The sequence below is a fragment of the Biomphalaria glabrata genome, chromosome 1 (genome assembly GCF_947242115.1).
Source record: "Biomphalaria glabrata chromosome 1, xgBioGlab47.1, whole genome shotgun sequence".
NCBI lineage: Eukaryota > Metazoa > Mollusca > Gastropoda > Planorbidae > Biomphalaria > Biomphalaria glabrata.
In genome coordinates this window covers 76,757,689-76,769,542 of record NC_074711.1, presented here as the reverse complement: position 1 = coordinate 76,769,542, position 11,854 = coordinate 76,757,689, and the positions used below count along the sequence as shown (strand labels likewise).

At 35.6% G+C, this 11,854-nt stretch overlaps 1 protein-coding gene across 4 annotated transcripts in view; it reads right to left on the bottom strand.

The window, feature by feature from the left end:
- Positions 1 to 1,277: 1,277 nt before the first annotated feature.
- Positions 1,278 to 11,854, bottom strand: part of LOC106078658 (chondroitin sulfate proteoglycan 4-like) — a 29,411-nt gene continuing 18,834 nt past the window's right edge. For all 4 annotated transcript variants that reach the window (XM_056015569.1, XM_013239610.2, XM_056015559.1 and 1 more), the window contains 2 exons: positions 6,920 to 11,515; positions 1,278 to 5,826 (listed from right to left, as the gene is read on the bottom strand). In XM_056015569.1, coding sequence (XP_055871544.1) covers positions 3,245 to 5,826; positions 6,920 to 11,515 — 7,178 coding nt within the window. In that variant the 3' untranslated portion in view covers positions 1,278 to 3,244. The remainder of the gene's footprint in view (positions 5,827 to 6,919; positions 11,516 to 11,854) is intronic.

Sequence of the window (11,854 nt, the reverse complement as noted above, 5' to 3'; positions counted from 1 at the left end):
TGCACTATTGTAACTATTTTGAGTAGATTCACTAATCACATTATAATAGAGCCTTTTTACTTGTTTTTTTTGTTGTTTTTTTTTGTCAACGGCTAATCTTAGTAAGTGGGATAATAGTAATTTTTAAGTTGTTTTTGAGTGTAGTGTGCCTTAACTGTTTCTAAACATTGAGACCTATCAGTAATTGATTGAATTAGTCGCTTGTTTTTAATGAACATAATAGAGATATTTATTGTACAACTAAATAGCTTAAAGTAGATCCCAACTTGTTGCAGCATCCCAAGTTATTGACTTGCCTTTGTTTTCTCAAAGCAATACTTGGAGAAAAACTAAAATTAATAATTGTATCAAACATAACATTGATTAATTACAAAATATTGAACAATTTACCTGTTTGTCAGGGTTTTATAATTGAAATACTGTTTAAATAGCTACTGAATCTAGTTTTGTTGACTTACACAGTTCCATGGGACTTCATTACATTTTCTAGACATATAGATCTAGTGACTAATTATTAGGCATTGTAGCATCTGGTGTTAAAACTTTAAAAAAATACCGGTTTTAAATGTTATTTTTTACTCTTGAAAACTTACAGTTAACTTTGGAATGACAAACCATAAAAATACTGGTACTCAAAATGTTTTAGAATGATTTTATTAACCTGCACAGCACCCAACAGTAATGTAATGACATTTTCTAAGTTAAAAGAAACAATAAGTTAACAATGCATTATCTGCAATTCTTAAATAAAGCAAAACATTATTATTTTTTAAAAAATAGCAACATTACATTAGATAACAATGTACACAAAATTTCTGACTATGTAGCAGTGTGATCGCTGAACTATGTTGTTAGTTTTAGGGTGGTCTAGCAACTAGTTCAAATAGGGTCAATACTTAAATGTGAAAAACAAAATTGGTCAGGGACTTTTTACAGTTTTTATTTAATCTGCAAAATGCATTCAACATTCAACAGCTGAGCAAAGCACAAGTTACAGTTTCTTCAAACTTAGAATTTGATATGAAGCATTGCTATGGGAAACAAGCACTTCATGTCATCATATTGTAATCTCTAAAGTGTACCTTTGATTTTTATTATTACTGTAACCCAAAAGAAAGATTACTACTTACATTGATTTAGATGATATAACCTGCTTAGTGCAATGTACTATACACTAAAAGAACCTTGTCATAAAGCTAATATCTAAGTATTTGTCTAATGTCCATTATAAACTGACAAATTAAAAATAAATAATGATGAATATTAGCACCTGATATAATAAATTTTCTACACAAAAGTGTAGGCTTGGTGTAGTCCATGACCTTTTTTTTCTGATTTCAACAACAAATTGAAATTATTTTATAGAATACCGGGTACAAATTGAAAAAAAAAAAAAACACTATAAAAATGACTGTAAAAAATGTTACATAACATAAAATGTTGAGTATAAGCAATAATTAACTTGTGATAATGAATTCCTGCATTTAGAGGACAAAAGCATACAAGCTAATGATAGCTTCAAAACAGTATAAAAACTACCATTTCATTACTTCTGGCTCTTATATAATAACTACATGAATGACTTTTCTCAGCTCTCGTGTTCCCCTCTTTCTGGCATTGAGGCTGGCAAGAAAGCTGCAAGCACTTTAGGTATTGTAAAACATAGAACCCAGAGCCACATATAAAAGCTAAGCAAACTAATTCATGAAAACAATTTGAGTATATCTGTGGTGTAATGGTCACCTGGTCAGATGATAACTGGACGGCCAAATAGTGGATGCATGCATCATGAAAATTCATTGTACGTGGTATGAAACTCTATGTGTTAAAAAAAAAAGCAAATTCATTATTCTTACCAATTTATAAAGGTAATCAAATATTTATTGTTTAAATTGGTCCAATTATAAAAAATATTAGCCAAAAAAAAAAAAAAAAGCAACCAACATAACTTTCTAGCTGATTGACATGTTAGAAAAAAAAAAGGTTCTTGACACATTGGTTTGCGCAAGTGCAAGCAAAAAGGGATGTAGGTGTTTAATGACTAGATGCTAAAGTGCTTCCTATTACACATAGGATTTTGTCATGGGTTAAGATTGAACAAATCCATGATTGAACTATAAGTACTTGCCAATGAAGTATCTCAGATACAAGAAATAATTTAAAATAAAACAAAAAAAGAGGACTTAACAGATCACACATCATGAACTCATTGCACAAATCAAAATAAAGTGTATACAAGAACACAAAAACAAGTGGTGTCCATTGGACAAGGTACACAAAATTGGCTACGAAGTTGTTTTCAACATAGTAGCTAAAATTGGAGTTTTTCTCTCTCTCATAACATGTCAGCTAAACTCATTCAACATTGGTGGAGAAATCCTTTCTTGAACATAGCAAAGTGTTTGACTAGAAAAAAAAAAAAATAAATAAATAAAACCTAGCATGAGAGTTCAGCATTAGAGAAGGTTATTTGTGACAAGTGTGTTCCCTCACCTTCCTCTCTGGCTATAGCATTACAAAAAAAATGTTGTTAAGATCTATAAATAAAAAGAATGTAAATAAAAGATTTTTTTTCCACTTCACAACATATCACATTGGTCTGGCATTGCTTCGTAACAAAATATTTACAAAGAAGAAAATTAAAACAATATCTCCAATCAAAATATATTTTGGATCAAAGGGTTTGAGATATAACAGAGTGTGATTATATTGAATTATCAGTAAATTAAATAGGAAATGGCCATTTTTACGAGGCCATGCAATAGAAACAATGACATTGACACAGTAGAAAAATGTAAAGGTTCAATGAAATAAAATGTGACTTGTTGCAACATAGGAGAAGTAGAATAGTTTGAAATAGTTGAAGAAAAAATGTATTTCACTATAGAAGATATCTTTATATATGATGAAAATTACTATAAAAAAACATAAAAAAAAACACATAATTCATACTTCTAATCCATTTTTAGGTTGGTTTTTCTTTTGACTTAAAATTCCTGCAAACATCTGAGTCTCTTTTGTTGCATTGAGTCACAAAAACAATAACAATTGTATCTTATAAAAGTCATTGTGTATTAAAACAATTTTTGTTTGTAGGAGCATCATTGTAACAACACATCTTAAATATTATCAAGACTATAAGAAAGAATTTCTTACAGATAAAAATTAAATGCTATAGCTGTGTACTTCGTAATATATACACAGTACAAAAGCTGTGGAGACAAATGTAAAGAAACAGTTTCACCTACAACCAATATTGATTATAACTAAGTATAGGTGTTGTTGTTCGACAGTGCTGAAGTAAATCAGGCTCCATCAAAGACCAATCCATTAGGTCTGTACTGGCATTGGACTCTCTCCCACTGGCTCTAGTTGAAGGGCGGTCTAATTCTTCTGATGCAGACTCAGTATCTTTTCCAAGGGTTGTTCTGCGCCCAGGCATAGTGTAGCTAACATCTACTTTCATGATGTTAAGTGACCCATCAGAATCTTTGGTCAGCTGGTGTAAACTGTCTGTTTCACCAGAGTTGGCCATATCAGTGGTGTTCATATATTCACTTTCAGCCCCATGGCTCCCACTCATGAGAGCAGTACTTTCCCGACTCATGGGGGAGGACAGTCCCCCATCATGAGGCTCTATGTGCACGTTGGGCTGCTCAAGCTGCAGTGGTCCACTGATGTACGGCCTAGGCTTGGCCGCTTTAGCCTGGTGTAAGGACATTGGCTGATTCCTTCGCCTCCACCTTAAATATAACACAATTAACACCACAGCAAGACAGATTATAAGTATTAAGCTCAGCACTGTACCAATAACTACACCATTGTTGTCTTCATCTAAGCTAACCCCAGCTTCTACAACAGCTTCTTGAGAAACATTTTTGCTGCCACTATCCCCTTGTGATTCTTGGTGGCTGTCATCAATAGCTGTTGTCTTCTCCACATCTGTATGAGTCGGCCTATTGGGAACAATTGTAGGCTCATTGAGCTGTATCTTTAGCTCCCCTTTAGCTGAAGGCACACCTCTAGCAGATAAGACAAAAACTAAGCTGTCAGATCCATTATGATTGGTGTCATCATTAGGAACATAATAAATTTGAGTGTAAACAACGTCTTCAAAGGTGAATGATGTCACAGACTGAAAGTGGTTTTCTAAATTTGCCTCACGGCGCTGCCTGTGTCGCCTCATTATCTTGCCATATTTGGGATACTTGGAAATGGTAAAGCGAGGGTTGTCATTAGTCATGTGCGCCAGTTCACTAGCATCCAAAGTGGATCTAGTTATAGCCACAAAGGAACCAGCAGAGGTGACTAATGGATTTTGTTTAAGTAAAGGCATCATAGTGACATCAAAGCCAATTTCATCATGAAAACTGTCCATGTTCTTAAGCCTGATGCTGCATGTGAAATAATCATCTCCAGGGGAGTCTGCATTCTGGTTGTAGAAAATATAACCTTTATCCAAGTCCCCCTGACTGAACTCTACAGCAGGTGTATTCAGTTTCATCAGCCTACCAAACTGTGGCCTCTGTATGATTTTGTAGATCAGTGAATTATAATCTCCATTGGTGGACACTTTAAGATGTTTGCTGGTTACAGTAACAGACTTGTTTCCCTGGATCAGTGGCACGAAGCTGTCTTTGGCTACATTAATGTTCAATAAGATCACCAAGATATTCATATTGGAGAAGTGAGGATCAAACAGGCCATCCCAGACTTTAAAGTACAAAGAATCACTAGACTTCCGGGTTCCATCATGTCTGAACATAATGTTCTCATCATTGATATCTTTCTGAGAAAAAGAGCTGATGCGTGTCCTGTTATCAGGTAGCTTCACAACCATGCCATTACTTGGCTGGGTCACAATGGTGTATTTGATTTCCTCTGGGCCTGTGTCCATGTCTATGGTGGTCAAGTTGCTGGGCGTAATCACCACCTGTGAACCCTGTTTCACTGTTATCCTTGGGTGTATGGTGATCAATTCAAAACCCCTGTCATTGACAGGCTCTATAAAGATATCCATAGTGAAAATCTGTTCGGAGTTGGTATACCCACCATAAGCTTTGGGAACTATTAGCTTCACTGCAAATTTGAAACGGTCTTTCACAGTTTCTGTGTTGTCATGTTTGTAAGTTAGATCACCTTTGTTAAGATCTTCTTGAGTGAACTTCTGATTTACAGCTGCCTGCTGACCATCAAACCACAAATAGCCTTGCCTTGGGGGTACAGCAAAAGAGAATTCCACGTCTACCACTGGAAGGAATGCACGAATCTTAGCAATAAATTCTGTTGAATCCAAGTAGTCTTTATTTATAGTGATTTTTCCTCCTTCTATAATATTTAGAGGTTTTATGTGCAGTAGTTGCCGATAGTTATCTTGATTGATATGAGAAAAAGAAATCTCTACTTTCAAAGCTTTGCTGACTAATGCTTGAGCATAAGCTGTGGATATTTCAAAATATATGACATCTGTGTCAATCCAGGATTTAGTTTCAGCTGTATGCTTGTAAAATATTTTTCCTTCATTTATGTCACTTTGGGTAAATGTGCTGATTTCAACAGGCTTTTGGTTTACTATGGTCACAAGTTTGCCTTTACGAGGCCAAGTGTCTAGAAGACTAAAAAGTATTGGATGTGTAAAGTTACTAGAGGATGTTTTGACCAGGATGGAAACATTTGTGATAGGCTGAGTAAACCCAGGGAACACTCTGATGGTGTTGTTTGTGATGACAGAAAGTTCTACAGGCCTAGCTCTCACTCGAAATACACGAGATTGGTCAGCATTGATGCCATCTGTGGCTTGAAATGTAAAAGTACCAGTTTCACTACCTGTAATGAGAGTGAAGACAAATAGGATTAAACTTCAAGACAAGCTAGAAATGTCATTTGATCATTTGTCACTTCCATTTCAATATTTAACATAGTTAACAAGTAGTCCAATTATATTTTTTGCCTTAGAATAATTTAAGTAATCAAAGAGAATCCACAAATTGTTTAAAATGTTGCTTTGCTAACTGTTAATAGTCTTAGTTTGAAGTTTCAAATTCCCTAATCAGGTAGAGATGTTGAAATTTAAAATACTGCAGAAATAAACATGCAACATTGACAAAGCTTTTTAGTTTAAAACTAAGGTTAAAAATAATTGACATCTATATGGTGTAAGTTAACATTAAATTTTTATTTTAATCTCTAGAAGCTACTTAAATGTCTGAGCTTTTAGCTAAAATTGTGAATCTTTTTTTTTTTGGTATGAGCTTGCAATGTTAAATATTCTTTATTTACACAATGTTTGTCTGGTCAAGCTAAAAATAAAAAAAAAAGGCATTGGTAAAGAATAAAGACCTAGATTGGACAATAAGCAGAGATGATAATGAGATTTAAAAAATTGAACGGTGATGATACAGCCTCTTGAAATCCTACCATGTTAGTTATATACAGCAATAATGGTGATATTACAGATTTTTTCAGTTGACTTTATGAGATATGCCAACATTTTAATAGCCTATAGCTATGTCTGGATTGTTAAATAAAAACTTTGTATTCAGGGTTTTAACTCATTGCTAAGATAAACATGAACTATTGTTTTTATTTACATTTCCAATGCACATTGAAGTGGATTTCTTGAATGAAGAATAAAAAAAAAAGGCATTGGCAGCTAATGTTACAACATTAATATTTTAAGCTCTCTTGCATTCTTATCTATGTAAAATATACATGCCCACACCCTTTTAATGTGGGGAAAGATACCAGATAAATATATATATGTTGCATCCCATTTGTTAGAACTACTAAATTAGTGACTAATGCTGCTAACAAAAATTTCAATTTGGGTACATACTAATCTAATCAAACAATAGAAATTAAATATTTCTTGTATAATCTTTAGCATTTAGTTTTTTTTTAAGTTACTTTGTAGTATTACCTTTGTGTACAAAAACTATTGATCCACTGTCCAAATCTCGCTGAGTAAATTTTGTAATTTGCTTGAATGTATTATTGAGGTAAGCAATGTGGCCATTTGACGGAGCAGACACCCGAAACTCAATGTGATCACTGCTGGTGTCAGGGTCTGTAGCCATAAGCTGCTTGTTTGTTAAAAGTTGCAGAGATCCTGTCCACAGATCTAATCCAGCATTTGTCACAACAAAAGGTGGCTGATCGTCAACAGGCGTCACCTCAATCAGTACAACAATCATCCTTGCTGGCAGCTTCCCTTCTTGATGCTCCAATCTAATGGCAAGTTCATCTGATAAACTTTCACTGTTATCATGAACATAAACTAGCCGGCCACGGCTGACATCCTCATATGTAAAAGCATTCACTTGATTCTCTGTTTGGCCATTTCTCAACATCACTTTTCCATGAACAGGGATCTGGTAAAGCGATAAAGCTGCCTTTGAGCTTATGGGTAGCTGAGGTTTAAAAAGTAACAGGCTGGAGCCCAACACCAAAGTTCCCCCCTCTCTCACTTTTGCATTTACTCTGTTCATCTGAAGTGTTTGCGGCACAATCTCAATAAGGAAATCTAACTGCCGCAAGCTCTGAAATTCTGTGCCAACATCAAAAACCAGTTTATCAGACAGTGCATCAGATGTGTCACTAACATAGACAACTTGTCCTTCTATAATGTCCTGCTGGCTGAACTCTGGAGCACTACCTGTCTTGACAGGGTTCCCTTTGATAACCAGGTGACCAGAGCGGGGTAATTGAGTTATGATAAATTCTATTTCATGTGGGGGGTAATTCTTGTGAGCTACATTCAAATGATTCTCAGTTATAGTTTCGGATTGCATGGCAGTTACTTTTAGAATTTGATTGTGAATAATTTCTGGAGGATCTGATACACCATCTGCTGTGATTTTTAAAGAGAATGGAACCTGAATGCGCAAACTCTCCAGCTGAACTGTAAAAATTACTTTGTCTTCACGACTATTTCCCCCATTATGCCAGTAACGAACTTTAGCCTTTATAAGATCCTGGTATTTGAAGTCATTTGTATTGCGTCCATCAATCCGAATGATACCATATTTTGGAGCTTCAACCACTCTGAAAATGATTGTTTCAGGATTTAAATTTAGATTAGTTTCCAGGCTCAAGTTAAAACTAGAAATTGCAGCAGAAGCTCCTTGTTTGACTTCCACTCCAGTGTTATTCACAACTTTGATGTATGGTGGTGAGGCCTGAACAACAAATAGACTGCTTGTAAAGAATTTACCATCTGATACAGATATGGGAATACGGGCATAAGTTTCTCCTTTGTGTTTGAACATTAATTTCCCTTCTTTCAGATCACTCTGGGTAAAATTTAAGACAAGTTCCTTGCTCATTACATTAATTATTTCTCCATTAGGAATGGGTTGCAGCTGATATGCCAACTTGGAGTCATCAAAGTCAATATCAGGATCTCTGAAAGCAAGATCATCTATAGACAAGAGTTTTGTTTGATCTGTTGCTATGTGAAATACTTTATTCACAGACCTTATAGGAGAGTTGTCATTATTCATTTTCATGATGATCTTAAAGGTTCCAGACAATTCCTGAAATTCCCCTGCTGCATCCAGATCCGAGTCTTCTATCTGAGGGTTCACTAAGAATGTAAATGAATCTGCTCCATTCTCTGAGTCATCATGGCTATAAATAACTCGACCATTCAAGATATCAGACATGGTGAATGATGTGACATTATGCTGGGAGATGGTGGAAGAGGCAGGGTCTTGAATATTTATCGATCCATGCTTGGGGCCTGTTATAACCCAAAACTTAAACTGTTTGTAGCTGTCAATTTCTAAAGATAAATCATTTCCAGTGATTGTGGCTGACCCACCTTCAGGGACATCTTTAAGGCCATTATTTATTAGCCTTGCAGTCAACTGTTTAGGAGAGAATTCAAACATAGCACGAACCATTATATTGAATCCAAAATATGATGCATGTAGATCCGCATAGTCAGTTTTTCTCTCAAATGTAGGTTTATCTATTTTATAGTAAACAAAGCCACTGTTAATGTCTTGTTGAGTAAAGGAACCCTCCAACTGTAGACTCTGATACTCCTCAAAAGGAATATTGGTGCTGACATGTTGCTTGATTAAATAAAGAGTTCCAAACTGAGGGGCTCTTACCAATGTATACTCCATGTTGTTGGCCTTAAAATCAGGTGACCCACTTACAACTAACAGAGTTCTATTAGTAAGTTTTCCATAGGGCACATTATATAAAATCAAATTATAGTTCTGCTCAATGGTTAGTGTGACCGGTTTGAATGTTATCCTAAATACTTGAGGTTCAGTTTTCTGGTGTTTAGACACAACTTCAAAAGTGAAATTGTCAAGCATAGCAATGCTCTTGCCTGGCATGTGTAGATAGCGTATTCGACCAGCATCAATGTGCCTCTGGGTAAATGTGGTGACATTGGACCACTGTGATGTGCTATACTCTAGTCGCTGGATGCTTCCTTGAGTAGGAGGTTTGGTAATGTTGTATCTTACCTCCAGCTCTTCAAGGGGAACATTTGTTGTGGTGCTTAGATTGTTAGCTGTCATCAAATAATGGGCACCATAGTTTATATTAATTCCAGTATTGTTACGAACGATCAGTTTCAGTTCTTCAACCTTGAAACGCAAGTCAACAGCATTACTTATGGAGACACCATCAGTAACATTCACTTTGGTGTACACTATACTGTCATCCTTGTGTCTGAACCAGATTTTTCCATCCTGGACATCTTTGAGCAGAAAGGATAAAATTTGTTTCTTTTGTGCTTCTGAAGATTCAAAGCTACTTGGACTTGGACGCAAGAACACTACAGAAAATCTCAACAAAGTAGGATCTATACCTGAAGATTTCACATTTAAAATAGACGGAGTTATTCGAAGAATTGCGCCAGAAGTTATATTTAAGATTTGACCACTTTTTAAGGAAACTTCCAAATTTGGGCTGCTAACAATAGTAACAGGTAAAACAAAGTTAAAGTGTTCAGATGTGGAACCTGGCTCCTTTGTTAGGAGTGTGAAGGAGACCTGAAAGGTTATGCTGTCTTGTTTAACTTTGCCTCCTAGATGTCTATAATACACAGTGTTTTCGTTCAAATCTTTAATTGTAAATGTATCTTGATGGGATTTACCTTTTATGTCAATGAAACCTTCACTTGGCCGTTCCTTTACAAAAAACACAATACTTTCCTCTCTAACTGAGCTTCTCAAAACATCCTTATTGATTTTGATTACATTGGTGCCGACAAGTGCAGAGGTTTTTTCCTTAACCATCAGATTCCCAGCTGTTATAAACCCAACAAGATTTTCAAGCTTTAAATTGGCATCCAATTGAAACTCTTTTCTCACGCAAATGTCTTCATCACAATCACATTTGAAATCTGAGCCACTGAGCTCTGTGCACTGAGCATTGAGCACACAGGGATCACTTGCACAAGGAAAGTCCCAAGCACAATCAGTGCTGATTTGCCTTGAGATCTGAATATGGTGATAGTTATAGTTGAAAGAGTTCACTTGAAGGTTTCTAACACAACCTAACATTGATTTTTTAGTATTGTCTTCATGTGAAATTAATCCAAGCTGCAATGCATGTTGCTGGGATTTTGGGCCCAGACCTCCAATAAACAAATGACCCCCTAAATTTATATTGCTATGAATGCTCAAAGGAGAAGTGTTCTTATTGCCATCAACAGACAACTGAACCAATGTTTGAGATAACAGCACCTCTAGCTGATGCCATCTGCCATCATTCGCAACAAGTTGTGTCACTACTTCCACAGTGTCAGAGTCTAGTCTTAATGAAAGCTTTGGCTTCCCATCTATTAGTTCCACTGCTATAAAATTTTGAAATGTTTTTCCAACCCCTGAATTGAATAAAAATACAGAATTTTTAGAGCGAGTCTTGAATTCAAAAGATATTAGGCCCTGGTGGTTTGAGTCCATTCTGAAGTGTGGGAAAGCCACATAAGAGCTATAATGGTTAAAACTAATCGGCCTGAGTGAAGTGACTTTGAACTCATCAGCACAATGCCAAACAATATTGTTAGAGTTTTTTAAACTCTTCATATTCTGCAGAATATTTTGTCCATTGTAATAAACATCTCTCATGCAGCCTCTGAATGACTTGGAATAACTGCCTAAATCTGTCCTCAATAGTCCTGTACCACCTACATAAACTCCTAAATTTATGTCCAGGTTATGGTCCAACCCAGGTACAACCATCTCAACTTGGTCAGATCCATCAATGACCAAATAAACCTTATCTTTAGTCCTGTTCAGGGCAACAGAATGCCACTGAAAGTTATTGAGACTGACTCCTCTGGCCGAGTGAGCCACAGCTTCTCCGTGGCCCAAGTTGACTCGAACCTCCAAAGTTCCCCCACTGAGTTGGATCAAAATATAATCTGTGCCACCAGCTGCCAGAAACAACAAACCTTGAGACATGTGAGTATAGAAGTCAAGCTTGATCCATGATGAACTGCTGGTTTCTCTCAATGGGTTCAACAAAAAGCTTTCCCCAAAAAAGGAAACTGAAAAAAAAAAAAAAAAAAAAAAAAACAATGAGTCTATACTTATCTTTCATTATTTATTCTACAGTGATTTTAGTGGCTCCTGCAATTGTTTTAGCACTGCTGTCACATTTACATGGCAAAAACTAAAAGTACTTTTGAAAATATGATTTCACTACTGCCTTTTATCATGCTCAAAATAGATGCTGTGGTTACACTTTTGGTATTATAAAGGCATAACCCTTTTTATTTTAAATAAGAATAAAGTTGTTTTTTTCCACAGACATTTAAACCATTTTTAAAACAAGATTTATAAAGCAGGTAGTGTTACATTCTGTTTTATCCAAGTGGCTCACTCTA